Source organism: Panthera leo, chromosome C1 (genome assembly GCF_018350215.1).
Source record: "Panthera leo isolate Ple1 chromosome C1, P.leo_Ple1_pat1.1, whole genome shotgun sequence".
NCBI lineage: Eukaryota > Metazoa > Chordata > Mammalia > Carnivora > Felidae > Panthera > Panthera leo.
The window spans coordinates 18,970,488-18,988,973 of NC_056686.1; the positions used below are offsets into that span (position 1 = coordinate 18,970,488).

General features: G+C 52.5%; 1 protein-coding gene across 2 annotated transcripts in view; it reads left to right on the plus strand.

The window, feature by feature from the left end:
• Positions 1-14,412: 14,412 nt before the first annotated feature.
• MAN1C1 (mannosidase alpha class 1C member 1) overlaps positions 14,413-18,486 on the plus strand; it is a 141,014-nt gene continuing 136,940 nt past the window's right edge. For both annotated transcript variants that reach the window (XM_042953301.1, XM_042953303.1), the window contains exon 1: positions 14,413-15,178. In XM_042953301.1, the coding sequence (XP_042809235.1) occupies positions 14,639-15,178 (540 nt within the window). In that variant the 5' untranslated portion in view covers positions 14,413-14,638. The remainder of the gene's footprint in view (positions 15,179-18,486) is intronic.

Genomic DNA, 18,486 nt, shown 5'->3' on the forward strand with positions numbered 1-18,486 from the left:
AAGTTATGAGAACTGAGCATACTTTGTTCACTGTGATTGTGGGTTTTGCCACCGAAATTGATAATCCCTCTTGGGAGAGACATGAGATGCTTTCCTCCCTTGATACACACTATGAATTGCTCTGTGCTCTCTGGGTAGCAATGTCAGGGGCCTGTGGACTCCTCTAGCTCAGCTGTATTTGAAACTCAGCCTACTGATGTTCTCTGGGAGCTGGGGCCAAGCTCCACGGCATTCGACCTTGTCCTGAGACCTCCCACCTGCGCTGCCTGTCACTCGCAGTTTTCTGGGCTTGTCAACATTTGCTGAAGCGTCATCCTTGTTTGTCTGTAGCTGGGGGCGGAGGCGGGGGGCGGGCTTTATGCCTTGCCCCCGGCCTTTTAACACAGGTTCACTGGTCTTTGCCTGACATCCTGCAGCTGTTAAGATCAGACTCTGGAGTCAGGCTGCCTGGGCTCAGGCTCCAGCTGCCCTGTTCACGGGCTGTGTACCTTTGGGCAAATTACTTAGCCTCGTTGGGCCTCAGTTTCCTCATCCATAAAACGGAGATCTGGAATAATAGGAAAGTCAGAGAAGATCTGACTGAGATCTGAAGAAAGAGGAGAAGAAGAGGAGAGGAAAGAGAATTGTGGGCAGGAGAGAAGAGCATGTACGAAGACGCTGTGGCAAGAGGAGGCAGAGCGATTACTAGGGACTGAGAGACTCAGGGTGGTAGAGATATTGTAGCTTGGCTTGCTCAGCATCGTTTGTGGTACAGCCTTCCTGTCCTAGAGAGACCGAGGAGCTGGGCTTCTGAAGCCAAGCCCCCCGATGTGATTTAGGTTCTATCACTCAGACATACCGTGGACATTAACGCTGTAAGGCCGGGGCCTGTCTCTGAATCGCAGGCAAGGAGACTTAGGAGGGATTTGTTTTTCTGCAGCAGCCGTTGCAGGGAACTCAGCGTCTAGACCCTCATTTGCGATCGTAGAAGAGCTTGGGGCACCCATTTTCTTGGGGAGGGGATCAGGGCAGAGTTCAGCCCCCGGGGTCAGCAGTGCTGGTGCCAGCCTCCTGATTCCCCAGCTCGTTGATCAGAGCAGAGGCTGCGGTGTCCATCTGGGGATCATTTCTGGAAGCTCAGCCTAGAGCCGGCCTCTCCAGCCCTCCCGACAGCATTGTCGGCCCCTGCCCCCTGTGTTAAGCTCCTCTTGGCTTAAATGAACCGGAGCGGTTTCTCTGGTCAGAAGCTGAGACTGGCTGTGGTGGATGTGAATGTTTCTGCTTTTTACCTTCTGGAATGCTCACTTTGATTTTATTTATTATTTATTTATTTATTTATTTATGTATTAATTTATTAAATGTTTTTATTTTTATTTTTGAGAGAGAGAGACAGAGAGACAGAGTGTGAGCAGGGGAGGAGCAGAAAGAGAGGGAGACACAGAATTGGAAGCAGGCTCCAGGCTCTGAGCTGTCAGCACAGAGCTGGATGCGGGGCTCGAACTCACGAACGGTGAGATCGTGACCTGAGGCGGAGTTGGACGCTTGAACAACCGAGCCACCCGGATGCCCCTGGAAGGCTCACTTTTGAGACACTCCAGCTGGCATGCTGGGTGAATCAGGCCATATGGAGAGGCCACATGTGGCCTCTGGTCCACAGTGCCAGTTGAACTCCCAGGCAACAGCCAGCAACAGTCACCAGATGTGAGCAAGCATCTCGGAGGCCCAGCCCAGTCACACCTCTAGATCATGTCAGTCCCAGAAGAACCACACGGCTGAGCCCAGCCAAGCCCAAGAATCATGAGAGATAATAAACCGTGGTGGTTTTAAGGCCCCACATCTTGGAGCGATTGGTGATGCGGCAACAGATAGGCAAATGCTGACTGATGCAGGCAAAGGGAGTAATAGGAAGTTAGGCAGAAAGGTGACATATTCTCATGTACCTTTCATGTGGATCCCCCTGCCTGCTGTGGGGAGAACAGACCGGAGAGGAGAGCCAGCCTGACCCACCTGTTGTTGGGCTGGGGGAGAGGGGTAGTAATTAAAGGGGAGCAAAGGGGGTGGCTCAGAGATGCTTAGGAGATAACATTGTAATGCTGGGTGATGGCTAGGGGACAGCTGGTCATCTGCGTGGGCTTTACCTGACCAGTTCCTGCTACTCTTGGGGCCCCTCTTCCTCATGCCTCGTACCCCTCCAGAGGCATAAAGGGGAAGGAACAAGGGCTTGGGTGTCAGATACATTGGGTGTTCATCCCAGATTCACCGCCTACCTTCTGTGTTACCTTGGGCAAATCAACTAACTGCTCTAGCCTTCACTTTCCCCCTTCAATCAAATGGGAGCAAGAAAAAGATAATCGTGGAATTACATTGGTTTATTGAGCAGTGCCTGGTGCACAGGAGGGGTATGCAAGAAATATTTGTTGAACGAATAATGAATGCAATGGGCTGGAACCAATGGGGTACAAGGAAGAAATGGCCTTAGTTTTCTTCTCCACCTGTAAACTTCCTCTGTCAAAGGCAGTTTGTCCTTCCTTGACTCCTGATGATAGGTAGATCCATGACTTCCTGGTTCCTTTTGGTTAAACTAACAGTTGCATTTGGGGTGCATGGGTGGCTCAGTCGGTTGAGCATCCGACTTTGGCTCACGTCATGACCTCACAGCTTGTGAGTTCGAGCCCCGCGTAGGGCTCTGTGCTGATGGCTTGGAGCCTGGAGCCTGCTTTGGATTCTGTCTCTCTCTCTGCCACTAACCCACTCACGTTCTCTCTCTGCCTCTCTCAAAAATAAATAAACATTAAAAAAAATTTTTTTTAAATAACAGTTGCATTTGGTAACTAAAGCTCACTTCCAGTAATTAGAAAGTCCACTCTGAGTCAGTGAGATATGACATTGTGATTTCCCATCCGTCTCAAAGCTCAAGCAAACCCCTTCTTTACTGAGGACCTACTATGTGCCGGACCCTGTGCTGGGGGCAGGTAGAGTTGCCAGAAAAAATATAGGAAGCCCCATTACATTTGAATTCCACACAAATTAGTGAAGAATCTGTTAGTATATATTGCACGGGCATACTTAGGGTAGAAATTATTTGTTACGGGTGTCTGGCTGGCTCAGCTGGAGGAGTGTGTGGCTCTTGATCTCAGGGGTCATGAGTTCGAGCCCCACGTTGGGTGTAGAGATTACTCAAATAAATAAACTTTGAAAAAAGGCAAGTTATTTGTTGCTTATCTGAAATTCAAATGTCAGGGCGCCTGGGTGGCTGAGTTGGTTAAACACCAACTTCAGCTCAGGTCATGGTCTCCCGGTTCGTGGGTTCGAGCCCCGCATCGGGCTCTGTGCTGCCAGCTCAGAGCCTGGAGCCTGCTGCAGATTCTGTGTCTCCCTCTCTCTCTGCCTTTCTCCTGCTCGTGCCCTGTCTCTCTCTGTGTCTCAAAAATAAATAAACGTTAAACAAAAATTCAAAAGAAAACCCCAAATGTAACTGGCCTTCCTGTGTTTCTATTTGCTGTATCGTAGCCCCCATACGCCTTGCCGCGTCTCGTGGGAGTGGGAGCCTTCTCTGCCTCGGCCAGAGGCATTTGGCTCTAGGTGAGCAGGCAGACAGGTGGGGGAATACCTTTCCCTCTGTATTCCCCATAGCCCATTTGATCATTTGACGTGAGCATGAGCATCTACAGTACAGTTTGACCACTGCTCCTTTGTCTACCCTATCGCCCCCATTGCCTAGGTTTCCACCATTAGAGCTGCAATCCTTTGATCTTTGGGAAGCGTGTTTCTTTTCAGGCGGTTAGAAAGTGCATCTGCCTCTGGGAGGGTTGGAGCCTTATCAGCTAGTGCTTTCTGTGACCTCCGATTGGGAGTAGGAGTTTCTGAGAAAAGCATTCAGTGGTGATTTCCTGGAAGGGGTGGGGGCAGTGCTGCCAGGAGGGTGGGGAGTGACCTGATGGATGGGTGAGAGGGACCCAAATTGGGGATCCTGGGCCCAGCTACTGGCCGGCCGGGATACTTCCTGCACTGATCTGAGCGGCAGGCTGAAGAGAAAGCATCTGGAAAGGGCCTGGAGGAGGCTGCTGTCTGCCCCAGTGAAGGGGAAGCACAGAGAGAGCTGGGGCTGGGGACAGGGACAGGCTTAAGAGTATAGGTTTGGGGCAAAGTCCTTCCTCCTGGGCCTCGGAGCCCCCACCTTAACGTGGGCAGTTGGGGCAGCCCGCTAGGCCCCCTGTCCCAGTCCTCTTTGCTCTTTATCTCTGACTCACCAGGGAAGGCTGGCCTGTCTGCTTGGTCCCGCAGAGTCTCTCTCCCAGGAGAGAATTTTCTTCATCCTCCTCCGCCACGGGCACCCAGGGCCTGGCACAGAGTGGGCTGCGCGTGCCCATGGGAGCGACAGCCTTTCCCCCCATCTGTCCTTAGGCCCTGAGCCCGGTTTTCTATCCAGAAGCAGTAAGTGGTGCAGGGGAAGGCGAGCAAGAGAAGGGACCGCTCTGCTGTCTTTAGCTCCTCCTTACCTTGGCCTCTGTAGGGAACCACTGAGCCTTCTGGGGGGTTCTACAGCATAAGTAGGGCTTCTTCCAGCTTTCCCCATTGGCAGTTTAGGGCGGAGGGTTCTTGGTGCCTCTAGGTTACAACCCACCGATCTGCTTTTCCGCCTTCCAAATTTTGTTAATGTTATCTCTTCTGTGCTAATTATCCTCGTGGTTTTATGTCTTTAAAAAAAAATCCCTTTGCCTTCATGTTAGTGGAGCATCAGGAGGGAGCAGAGGTGTGTGTGTGTGTGTGTGCACGCGCGCGTGTGCTCAATCTGTCTTATTTAACCAGAATTCATAGTCAGCCTAATGTAATCTTGACAACAGTACCAAGAGGCCAGTTATTACCCTGGCTTTCCCAATGAGGGAACTGAGGCTCAGCGATGACGTCCACAGAGCTAGTAAGTGGCAGGACGTGGTACCTCCCACAACCCTCTGTCTCCAACGTTCTTTTCATCTTACACAACTCTCCCAGCAGTGCCCCGAGAAGGCCCTCCCCACCACCCACAGAAGTCGGCCTGTTCTGTGGTAAAACCCCAGTTTGCCAGAAGGACACCTTGGGGTGACCATGCCTTCCTCTGTCTGCACGTGTCCTCTGCGCCTTCTGCAGGAGCCGAGCCACTATGAGAGCACTAAGCTATTGTCAAATGCAATTAACAATCGGAAATGACCTTAATGTCCAGCGATGGCAGATTGGGTAAATAAATTACAGCATACCCATTTAAAAAATACTATCCGGCTGTCAGAATGATGAGGTAGAAGAATATTTCATTTCACGGAAAAATGCTTTTGACATATTGGTAAATTGAAAAAGCATATTTTCCAGCAACCATAGCACATGCATATAATAACAAATTAATAAAAAGGCAATTAACACCGACCTGCAACCCTTGATCCTGGCGTACAAGTTCCAAGCCAACATCCAAAGTCAAAAGGAAGTCTCCCTACCCCAGGATATGAGATCAAGTTCTGTTGCCTTAGTCCACCCATCTCCCGCCTCTGTCTCCCCTCCCTCATGATCCTGAAGCCTACGGTTCACATACCCTGGAGAAGAAAGTGCCTTGACTGTTCCCCCACCCCCACCTGGGGCTTAGTGAATCTCTACTCCTGGAATACTGTGGGTACTGAGAACATTGTAAATAGTCAAGTTTTCACTTTACCGTCAAGCTGGGCACTTGAAAACAACCCCCCCCCCCTTCTCTCTTTCTTTTTTTCTTCAAGGGAGAGTACAGGCGAGTGAATTAGCTAGAGGGAGGGAAATGGAAGGGAGTCATAATGATGCAGGGAGAACAGCCCCAGTGCACACTAAATGAGGAAAAATGTACCAGAGATCTAGCCACAGCCTATCTTATGAAACACCGATCTTCCTTTTCAAAAGATCCTCTGGACTAGAATCAAGGTTTGTTTATTCAGGATGCCTTAGAATAGCATGCTTCAAAGTGAGGGTCACCAGCCATTAGAGCTGTGCTGTCCGCTCTAGGAGCCACTAGGCACAAGGGGCTTAGGGCACACTGGAAATGTGCTGTAATGTAACACACACCAGCCCATGAAGACTTGCTATATAAAAAAGAATGTAACTTACCACCTAACTTATTAATAACATAAATGATAATATTTTAGATATATTGGATTAAGTGAAATATATTATTACGGTTAATTTCACCTTAAAACTCTTTTAAAGTTGAAAACCTTTTTTAAAGCCCTGTGGTCTCAGTGGCTCGACAGAACACATATTAATTTGTCATCTAAGTTCCACGCCAGAGCCGCCAGTGCAGATATACAGAAGGTTCTGCTCACCAGAATCTTGCAGGGACTCTGGCTGATGGTGCAGCTGCCATCTCGAGCCCTGTAAGTCACCTTGCTATGGGAAAGCTGTAGCTCTGGAGGATATGGCTCTGGCCATTAAATGCTCTGGCCTGGAAGTGACACCTCCCATTTCTGCTGACAGCTCATTGGCCAGAATTAGTCACGTGGCTCCATTCCACCCAAAGGGGGTGGGACAATCCTACCATGTGCCCCAAAGGCACAGATCGGAAACATTTGGCAAATAGAACACATAACTAACTTGGTTTCTGTCAGCTTTTTAATTTTTTTTTTTTTTAATACAGATGATAGAATAACAGAAAAAGTAGAACGGAACAGAATAAGAAATAGAGGGAATCGCAAAGCCTTTAAATTATGGTTGAGGTTCAATAAATATTTGTGGAATGATGCAAACTCTTTCTGAAAAGGGACCGTAACCACAAGAAACATGTCTCTTGCTTTCTTACTAACAGAGTGCTTGGCAACTGGTTATCTCACATAGGGTATTATGGGTCCCGTTTATGGGTGAAGAAATTGGTTCAGAGAGGTGAGTAATCTGCTCAGGTCACCTACTCAAAATGGCAGAGCAAGGACTTGGGACAAGTAAGATAACTGGTGGGATTCTGTCTTCAAACCCCAGCCTTCCCTTTCTATCAACCGCGAATCCTAAACTTGCTATTTCCTGTTTCTTTTAATAATACAAACGTTTAACTGGGACTGGGTTTGGCAGTAACATCATAGCTATGTTGCAGCCAAGGATATTGAGGCTGAGCTAGATGAGGTGGCCTGCCCAAGTTACACAGTCATCAAGAGGCAGGACTGGGATTCGAGGAGATTCAAGGCTGTAACCACAATTCTTTTGCCACTCTGGCTTATTGACCTGGTTCTAGAAAAATACTTTGAGATCCTGCCTAGAATCTGGAGCCTCAATAACCCATGGACACTAGGAGACAAACAAACAGACAAACCAACCAACCAACAAAAACTCCCTAATATTGGCAAGTGGAACCAGATGACTACATTATGCCAGGGTTACATTTTAAGGATAATATTTCATTTCTAGCTCTATGGGGCTTGATGTAAGCTTTTGGAAATGTACTTTTATGTGATTCAAAGTTATTTATTTTACATGCTCTTTAAAAAGTGCCAGTACCATAAATAATAACTAACATTTGGTTCCTGCTATATGCCCGGCACACTGCTAAGGCATTAATGTGGATTATTTCATTGAATCCCCACAATGATAATAAGGTAAGTATAACCCTGGATTGCAGGAGTGAGGAGAACCCTGATCACTTACTATGCCTGCCTCAGCTGGTATCTGCCTCCAACTACAAGTTACTTACATGCTCTGATCCTTAGATTCCACATCTGCAACATTCTACCACTGATCTGCTGGATCTAGAGACTCCTAGAGGGGAGGGGCTTCCTGAGTCATGCTCAGCACAATAGAACTTTCATCTTCTGAAATGAAAATCCGTGTCTAATTCAATCTTCACTTGACAAGCCAGAATTCTCATAGGGATCAGGGACACAGTGCTGGAAGTTGCTACAGTCCTTGGAAACCTTGTTACAAAGTTTCAGTTTGGGTTGCTAGCTGGCTTCGCATCAGGAAATGAGGCATCATGATTCTTTTTGTCTTGTACAGCATGGGTTCACACTGATCAAGTGCTCACTGTGTGCCAGACTCTGTGCTCAGACATTTACAAAGATTAGCTCCTGTAGTCCTCATATCCACCATATGTGGTGGGTACTGTGATCATGTCCATTTCACAGATGAGGAAACCGGGGCTTCAAGAGGTGGGCAATCTGCCCAAGGTCTCAATGCTGGTAGGAGACTGAGTCCAGACTCAACACTGGTACTCTGATTCCAGGGTTCTTGTTCTCACCACTCTGCTTTCCCTTCTCCAGCATACTGAGGACTTAGGTTTGGGAGGTAAATCAAGAATAAGTTCAGCTCAGCTCCTGCTCCTTTGGAAGATGAACCCAGCATTTGCTTCTTTATAGTCACCTATCTCATTTAATTCTCACATCATCTTCCTGAGGTATGTATTACTATTGATTGCTCCCCTGCCACCCCTTTGACAGATGGAGAAAGCGAGCCTCAGAGAGATCAGATGGGCTGCCCAAGCTCAAGCGGTCAATGTGTAGCAAAGCCAGGTCTCTCTGACTTCAAAGCCTTGGCATTACAGGGTTTCTCACCCTTGACACTGTTGACATTTGTGGCTGGACAATTCTTTGTGGTAAGGGGCTGCCCTGTGCATTGTAAGATGTTTACTAGCATCCTTGACCTCTACCACTAGATGCCAGTAGCCCTCCTCCCCCAACTGTGACAGCCAAAATTATCTCCAGACTTTGCCAAATATTCCCTGGGAGCAAAATTGCTCCCAGTTGAGAATTCTTGCTCCTGGCTGACCTCTGATGCAGGGCTGGGGGACTCAGGTAAGAAGAGGTGAAAGGAAACCTCCGTGACTTTCTTTTAAGATCCATGAGGGCAGGTGTTCAGGGCTCTGTGACTCTGAAATCAGCCACCACTACACAGCGAAGTATTGACTAAGTCCCATAGCCGGCTGGAGTGAGCCCAGCTGTAGGGCCTTTTATCTCGAGACTGATGGGGTGTGCTCTCACTGGGCAGGCCCCCAGTCATCAGTGTCTCTCCTGCCCAGGGTTCAATTTATCTGGAGGCCATTAAGGAACCTGCCTGATGATTATCTCTTGGCTGCAACGTGGTTTTATCTCTAGGCTTCGATTCTAAATGGGACTAATGACCACTTGAGATTCAGATTCTGCACCACCCGCCCAGCACCTTCTTGATGAACAGAAGGGAAATCCCTCAGAGCTTGGTTCACTGCTCCCATCTCAGCAAGTGCCCCCCCGCCCCCCAACTCCGGGGCAAGTTAGAGACCTGGGAATCAGTGCCGATGTCTCCCTCTGGATCAACGTCCCATTTCAAGTATTCACTGAGTCCTATCAATTTTGGATCCGAAATGTAATTGGGACCCTGCAGTCCTGGTGACTCCCACTTCCCCAGGCTAAGGCACATAGACTATTGCAATATCCTCTGAAAGCTCCCATTTTGTTCGCTCCTGCCTTCCATTCTGTTGCCCACACTGCAGCTAGAGTAGCCTTTTTAAAATGTTAATCTGAATCCACCCACCCACCTACGCCTACACATATTCCCACTCCTGCCCTGAATCATTCAGCGACACTTCCTGTCTTTCCCCATCACTCTCTCTACTTCAGACTTTTTCTGTTCTCAAAAGAACAGACTTTTTCTGTTCCCTCCACCCCAGGGCCTTTGCACATGTCGTCCCCGCAGCCTTGTGTTCTCACTATCCCTTTTGGCTTCGGTAGCGCCATTCGGCCTTGGGGGAAGTCTTCCCTGACCACTTCTCATCCAACCTCAGTCTAGGTCTACATTATTCCACGTTCCTACAGCAGCATTTCTCTCTTTTCTCTCTCCCCTCTCAGCCCACATCCGGATTTGGGGATTGCTTGTTTGTTGAAACCCTTCTTCCCTGTGAGACTATAAGCACTACGGGTGGAAACAACGTGTCTATTTTGGCTCACCATTACATCCCTAAAGCTTTGTATATTGCCTGGAACATAGTAGGCACTTTATATGCACATGTTGAATGACTGAGTGAGCTCATACAATCCTCCCAACAAGCCTGTCCTCTGCCCTGACCCCTTACAGCACCTGATCTCATGGCGTTATAAGATAGAAAGCAGTAGACTTTGCAAGACATAAAGGGCTGTGGAGCCTGACTGATTGGACCAAATCCCCCCTTCTGCCACTTGCCAGATGTGGAACATTGGGCACATTCCTTAACATCCGGGTGCTTTCATTTCCTCTTCTGTAAAATGTCTCATGGGGTGGGTGTAAGGATCAAATAAGTGAGCTTCTATAACATGCTTTTATAAGAGCTTGGCACATAGTGAATGCCCCATTGATCTTAGTTATTATTAATATTATTAACACAAGGAGCATAGATTCTGGGAGCACATGAATCTGGTTTTCTCTTATATTTGCAAATCACTCCCTGTGTGACTCTGGACAAGTTGTGTCGCGCGCCTGAGCCTTGGTTTCTCTATCTGCTAAACTGGGATCTCAAGGCCTACTTCAGAGAGAGTCGTCAAGAGGGCCTGATAGAATGAGATATGAAGCACATAGACCAGTTCCCCGTGGCTCCCTTCCTGACGGGCTGGATTGGTCCCTGTTGCCTTTTAGACAAGAAGCTTGCTGAAGATAGGCTTCACACCTACCTTATTCACGGCTATTTTCTCCAGCCCCTCCGTCCCTGGTAATTGTAGGTGTTCAAGAAATAGTTCTTTACGGAATGACAGGAACCATGCTTTGTTCATCTTCGTGTCCAACCCGAGACTAGTGAAATACCTGGCATCTAATTTCAATAAATGTTTGTTGTCAGAATGGATTCTTTAAAGGGCTATTTAGCTCTTTTACCAGCCCCATTTGAGTTTCTACATTAAACTGAGAAAGATACTTGTTAACCTATCCAAACTCTCTCTAGCCTTAGTCTTCTTATCTATAAAATGAGGCTAACAATAAAATGCACCACCTAAGCGTGTTCTGAAAAGCAAGTGAAGTAATATGCATTGAGAACACAGAGAATGTTAGTTCATTATTATTCCCTTCCCCGAGGCTCAGTTTCGTCCTCTGTGGAATGGGCATCCACTCACTCATTTATCCATTGGTTACTCAACAAACACAGCACACACATGCAAGGCATTGTAATTAAGACCTAGGGCAGTTAGAGAGGTGAACAAGCCATGGCCCCTGTCGTGAGGAAGTATCTGCTGTGCGACAGCATATCAATAGCAGAACCGAGTGACGAAATGACGCAAGAGCCATGATGTGTGTGAGGTCCACGGAGGCTGGGATGGGGACCTGCAGGGTTTCAGTGAGCTCTCTAGGGAGAGTGTAAAAGGTCACCAACTCAGTGTAACCACCAACACGACATCAATCTGAGATGGAGTGGTCCTCTCTGTGCTCTGGGTTTTGTACCCTGGATCTGTGGAATGTGCCGGTTTTGTTGCAGCCCCACTTTCTACCCTGGCCCACCAACGTGTGAGAGGCGGAACCATTGTGTGAGTATCGCAATCCCACTGTGTATCCGGTTCAAACAGACATACCCTGCTTCCCCTGACCCACCGCCCCCCCCCCCCCCCCCCCCCCCCCCCGCCTTCCCCTGGATTCTACCTCCTCAGGGGACTGAACAGTGATTCCCCTTACACTCTCAACGCTGGGCTCCTGGTTCTCCAAAGACAAGCCCGCTTCTTCCTGAGATGGGACCCAGTGAGGGGATGCTTGGGGCACTGGAAATGGGAACAGGCCAGGCCAGATGTCTGGGCTCCTGCATCTAAGTGGATCACATGTTTGTCTCTGATGTTCACAGCTGGTTCCAGGGAGCTGACTCCTGCGGAGCCCGTCTGGAGCGGCCGCTGCGAGGACGCCAGCTGCAGCGGGAGAGGTGCAACCGGGGCTGCGCGCTCCGCGGGGCCGGCGGGGGCCGGGAACAGGTGATCCCAGCGGGTCGCCGAGCCCCAGCGAGTTGGCGGGGCGGGAGTCCGCACCTCCGGCGGAGGTGGACCGCGGGGCCATGAGTCAAACTCATGAGGGATTGAAACATCCGAATCAGAATTTTACATTTAATCTAGGTATAACTTGTGGGATTTGGGTTGGGGGGACTATTCATCTCCAGTGACCAACATATATGCACCTGTTACCCAGAGCAGTCTTTTACTTTCAATGGAAAGCAATTTACATGCCGAGGGTATTTAAATATCAGGGGAGGGTCTGCTGTCAGTGGCCTGCCCGAGGTAGAAGGATGTCTGAGCCTCAGTGGCCCATCCTAGCAGGCCTCAGGGAAGAAGCAAGATTTACGAGGTGAGAGCCCGCCTGGGCCGCTTCTTCCATCAGTAAAGGCCTCCCTGCAGTATTTTCTGTCTCGTCAACGCTGCATTTCATTTTAAATTGCAGCTGAAAGCAGATATTTTCCCTCTTGCCTATTACACCTCTTAATTTGTCTCTCCCTCTGCTGTTATTTGTCTCTATAAAGTGTTTTGCATGAAAGACCCACACAGCACAATGTTGCTTTGCCCTGGGTTGGGTTTAACAGGAAGGAAAGCACAGAGAGACTCAAGTCCAAGGAGGAAGGTGTGAGGGCCCTCGGGTCGAGACACACGTGTCTGGGAATATATGCCTGGCAGCGTGTACAGGTGCATGGTTTGGGGCCTGTCTGCCGTGAGTCAGTGGATATGTGTGTGCACACGTCAATATTAGTACTAATATGTATGGATGTCTACCTTTGCTCTGGTATAATCACTTGGTATTCATACCCAAATTAAATATGTGCTTCTGTGCAAATACTCACAGGCAATCCCTGAGTGCATATGTATTTATGCGTAGGAGCACACATGTGCACATAAACACACGCAGGCATCTAGGTTCGCATGTCACATGATATGTGTGGTCTCTACGCACGACCAGGGTTCTCCTCTGCTCTCCCATCGCATGTCTCCCTCCCCCAGCTAGGGGCCCCGGCTCTTGGGGCTCTGGGAAAAGGAAGGCAGAGCAGTGGTCTGCGGGGGGCCAGTGGAACCGCTGCCTTAGGCTGGCCCCACCGCGGCCACAGCTCTCCGGCTTGGCCCCGGCCACCCCTTCCTCAGAGCCTGCCACAGCAGCACCACCAGGGCTCCTGCGGGAGCTCTGGGGACCCCTGGGCAGGCCCTCAGCTCCCTGTCAATCCTGGACTGGCACCGAGGGGCGAAAGCTGCTACCGAATGACGGCCAGAGCCCTTCAGCCTGGCCGGGTCTCCGGCCCCCACCCGCAGACCAACAACAGGAGCGGCGCGGGCGGGGGCGGCAAGGGGGGGGGGGGTCTCGGTCGCCCCCAGTCCAGCGAACGCTGGCCACTAACCAATGGGCGACTGCAGCCCAGCGGGGATCCCTCCGAGGCAGCCAATGACCTCGCTCCGCTCTCCACCCCCGCCCGCGCCAACTCCGCGCAGCTGGACCATTGGTGCTGGTGGGATGGGGGGAGTGTGCGCGGCGCTGGCCACTTGAGGGAGGGGGCGTGGCCTGGAGTCCCTTCGCCTCTCCCCACCCGCGCTCAGGCCCCGCGCTCCCTACCCCCAGACGCGAGGCCATTGGCCTGGCTGCGGCGCCGCGGCGGAGGTGGACCGCGGGGCGCGCGCAGTGGGCGTGGCCCGAGGGCGTGGCCCGGAGGGAGGCGGGGCCGCGGGCGCTGTCTCAGTGAAAGCCCGAGCTGCGGCGGCGGCGGAGGCGTCCGGGCGGGTGTGCGCGCGTGTGGGGCGCAGGCTCGGCGGCGGCGGCGGCGGCACAGCCTGCGGAGGCAGCGGCCCGTCTGGAGCGGCCGCTGCGAGGACGCCAGCTGCAGCGGGAGAGGTGCAACCGGGGCTGCGCGCTCCGCGGGGCCGGCGGGGGCCGGGAACAGGTGATCCCAGCGGGTCGCCGAGCCCCAGCGAGTTGGCGGGGCGGGAGTCCGCACTCCCGGGCGCAGCTGCAGCCGCCCCGCCGCGGCTGGTCGCGGACGGCGGACTGCGCCCGGTGCCGGACCGCGCGGCTCGGGCGTCCCTCTGCTCCCGGGGGCCCAGGAAGCCCCCTGCCCTGGGGGCGCAGAAGTGCCCGCTCCCGCTGCCCGGCGTCCGCTCCGCGGCGGAGCAAAGTTGTGGACGTGTCCCGATAGCCGAGCCGGGAGCTGTCACGACCCGGCCGGATCGGCGCGCTCTCTCAGCGGCGCTGACACGCCAGCCCCGCCACCGCCTCGCCCCCTGAGCCGGCCCCTTCTGGAAACTGCTTCTGAGGCTGAAACTTTGGGCCGAGGGGCTGCGGGCGGCGCGGCGCGGGGACGAGGCCTGCGGGCGCCCCTCCGCGCGGACAGCCTGGGCGCCGAGGACGGCATGTGACGGCCCCGGCGGCGGCCGCAGCGCGGGAAGGAGCGGGCCCCGCGGGCTCCGGCCGCTGCGAGGAGGGGCTCCGCGGCGGCCGGAGCGAAGGCTGTGGCGCGCGGCCGACCCCTGCGGGCCCGGGCCCCGAGCCGTGCCGCCCGGCGCGCCCGGGCCCCGCCGAGGCCCTTGCGCCCCCGCCTCGGCGCGGGGGGACGCGCCCCCAAACTCCTTGAACTTCAGGGGCGGCCCCCGAAGCGGCGAAACTCTCAGGGACCCCCACCCCGGGCGGCGCCCCTCGACGACCTCCCCGCGCCAAACCCCCTGCCGGCCAGTGCCTGCCCTCCGAGGGCCTCGGGGTGGGGGGGCCCGGCCGGAGCTGACCGGCCCCAGCCCCGCGCCAGGCCACGATGCTCATGAGGAAAGTCCCCGTCTTCGTCCCGGCCTCCCCGTGGGGGCTGCGGCTGCCGCAGAAGTTCCTCTTCCTTCTCTTCCTCTCGGGCCTCGTCACCCTGTGCTTCGGGGCGCTCTTCCTGCTGCCCAACTCCTCTCGCCTCAAGCGCCTCTTCCTGGCCCCCCGGACCCAGCAGCCCGGCCTGGAGGTGGTGGCCGAAGTCGCCGGCCACCCTCTGGCCCGCGAGCAGGAGTCGCCTCCCAACCCGGCCCCCGCCGTGCCAGCCCCGGGTGAGGACGACGCCAGCAGCCAAGCCAATGCCCGGCGCCGGAAAGGGTGGCTGCGGCGCACCCACCCCACCGGGACGCGCGAAATGGCCACGGCGGCCCGGAGCAGCGGCAGCGCGGCCCTCAGACCCCAGGAGCCGAGCATTCCGTTTAGCTTTGACTTCCACGCGTTCCAGAGCCGCCTCCGCCACCCGGTCTTGGGGACTAGGGCGGATGAGAGTAAGGAGCCCCAGAGCCTAGTTCGAGCCCAGCGGGAGAAAATCAAGGAGGTAAGGACTCCCCTTCTTCGGGAAAGGAAGACTCTCTGTGCTTCCATCCGTTTCCCCTGGCCCCAGTCACTTCTGGTCCCTGGACCACTCACTACTTTAGGCCCTCCTGGCACACTGCACCGTCCTCTCTCCTCCCAAACTTTCCACTTTCTCCTTAGTGGGCACTTTCCCACTGCTGGGTTCAGTTCATCATCCCCATCCCTGACAGTAGCTGAACCGCTGGACCGACTCTGCCCTACTCCCGGACTCTGGTCCTTCCGGTCAAGTCCCCAGCCCAGGTGGGCTCTGTCCCTTTGTGGAGTTGCTAGTTAGCTGCTTGCACAGGGCCAAGAGCCACCTTCTTTCTCACTGTGTGTTGGTAAGTCCTGACTTTCCCTAAACCCCTGTAGGATCTGCTACCTGGAAATCCAGGATTTGGGGGTGTATTTGGTGTCCTGAAAGTATTTTGTAATCAAGCCGGAAAGTGTTGTGGATTCTTGCTAACTATTTCTGTTGAGCTTGGGAACAGTTGTACATAATAGCATGTGATGCAGGAAGGAATGATCAATAGGGTGGTGGTAATGTTACAGAAGCTCTGAGGTGATTGGCCTAATGAAGCGGGTCTTGGACTTGTTCCCTGTAGGGATTGTGGGAGGGAGGGGTTTAGAAGGATCACTTTGAGTGTGAGTCTTGGTCTCAGCTTAAGAAACCAAAAGCAAACGCAGCCTCGCCGTGGCTTGAAGATTGTTGCCAAGCCGCCACTGGTAACTAAATACTCAGCTGTACCACTGTTACAGCTGCCTGCCTGAGGTTTTTGCCCAGCAATGCAGAAGGGGCTGCAGTGACACCCCCAGGCCACGAGGGGGCTATGGGCAAGCAGTGGGCCAGGGTCTCCTCCCTAGAAATGAGAGGATGCTTCCCCCACACCCCCGCATTGGCCCTCCCCATGCCATGGATGGACCCAGAAGGAAAGGACTGTTTCTGTCTGGACTTTTTGTTTGCTGCAAAGGAGTCAGCAGGTCTGATTTCCAGGGGGAGCCGGCAGCAAGGGTCAGGACCTGCCCTGCCGGGATCTGCTCAGAGCCAGTGGAGAGCTTAGCTGTCCCTTTCTCCGTGTCTGGACTGTCCTCCATCCCAGTGTCCACCTCTCCCACACTTCTTACCTCTGTTGGTACTCAGTCCTTCCAAGATAAGCCCCGTTTGGAGACTATCTTAACTAGCAGTCACAGGACATTTTATGACGTCAAGATAGAAAGCCACAAAGATGAGTCCTTGGTGTGTGTGTGTGTGTGTGTGTGTGTGTGCGCGCGCGCGCGCGTGCGCGCTTTCAGTTTTCAAATTCTTGTTGAAATCTCAAATGTTAATTGAAGGCTGGAACTTGCAGGAGCTAAGGAAGGGACATCATTTACCCCTTTTTGGTTAAGAACTGTGCCGTTGACTACTTATGTGAACCACCCGCAGCTCCCTTTCTTGAAGCCAGCTCTGAGCACATTAGCCCTTTCTGCCTTTTTACACCTCCCTGGAGAGCAGTAACTCCCAGTGACATTACATATAAACTACACGCATGCAGTTTTTCGTGGGGGTGTCCCGTGCTGCCATCAGATTTTCAGAAGCCTCCCCCAAAGAATGAAGAACTAACTGCTGTCCTCATCAGAAGAGGTGCTTTCTGCATTTGCATCTAGATATGTGACCTATTTCTGAAAGCCTGGGGCCGGGAGCCATGGTAGGAAGGGGGTGCTGGCTAGTGGGGACTTGGTTCTGCCCCTCTACATACAGAGACAGCTTCCCTTGCCGGCAGAGGCTGCAGGCTGCAGCAGCTGGGGGGTGGTGGGAGGTGTGGAGACTCTGCTCTGCAGGTGGGTGTAAAATAACATGACGGGCGAAGGGTTGTGTTGGTTGCCAGATGTCTGGATCGTTCAGACTGGCATCTCTGAGCACCCCTGGTAGCAGCTGGAGGCCCGCTTGCATTACCTGCAGTTGGTGTTCAGTGAGCCCTCTCCTACTCTCCTGAAGACCTTAAGCTCCTCAGAACAGAGGAGGCTGAACCAGATATACTAGAATATGTTGAAGCCTGCTGTCTCTTCAGGCTTCTTGAGTTTGGACCCCCGCCCCTCCCAACAACCTGGAAAATGTGGGGCCGAGTCTTTGGGTTAGCTGTTAACACAGAGCTACCTTCCCCGGTGTCCTGCCTGATAGGGAATGCATAGGACTATGGCTGGAGGTTGTCTTTATTTCCTTCTCATTTAAATTTCTATCTGTGCCGTGCCCAGGGGTAGATCATTTTAGAAAGGTGCCTGTTTTCGTAAGAGGGACTGGTGCTTCCCTCTCTGGCTTGTTTATTTCCAGACATGGATTGATTAGACCCCAGGAGCAGAGGGGGAGCTAGTATCAGATAAAAAGGGCTCTGTTCTTATAAGACGAGGTTTTTAAAGTGAAAGTAAACGTCAAGAGAGACACAGAGAGGGTGATAAATGAGAGTGAATGAAGACTGGACACCCAGGCTCTAGATCAATGAAGTATATTTATAAACTACTGCTTTGAGAGATGAACATGGCCATGGGGTCTGTGCTGATAAGATGGGTTGAAGCCACATGTTCTGGGTGTGTACGTACATCAGGAAACAATCTGTCCATAGAACCAACTATTTTTCTTCACTCTGCAGCCATGGAACCTTGCAGGAGGCAATGTGGTGGAAAGGGGAGACCCAGAGAATGTGAATGACAGTTCAACTGTCAACATCTGACTTTGGGCAAGCTACCTGCTCTCATTCCTGGACCTTATTTTTCCTTCTGTAAAATGGAGTGAGGGAGTGTCGCATACACCCTTGCTTCCAGACGCAGTCCCTAAGTAGACTGCCAGTCTGGTCAGGGACTCCTTAGCAGTTGGGCTTCTCCCAGCTCTGTTTGCAATGTGCTAGTTAGTTCCATGAGGTGACAATGGCGTGCCGTTGTTGACGATTGTGGTGGTATTCACTGTTGCATCCCTGGCACTTAGTCAAGAATAGATAAAGCAAGCTCCGTCGCTGGGCTCGATCTCACGACCTATCAGATCGTGACAGCCCAAATCAAGAGTTGGACACCCCAGCGCCCCCTGATGGGACTTTAGAGTTGGGATTGAACAGTGACAACTCCTCAGCCTGGGATCATGAAGAGTAAAGGAGTTGGAGAGAAGGTAAAACAGCTTGCTAGCAGCCTTCTCTTCCAGATCTGAAGATGATATAGGAAATTATTGTCATAATCATTAATTATAGGGGAGCTTTGCCATTGGTGGATTCCTTACAGATTCGAGTTCAACAGATTTTCTCACTCATAACAAGCGCTGGGGGGATG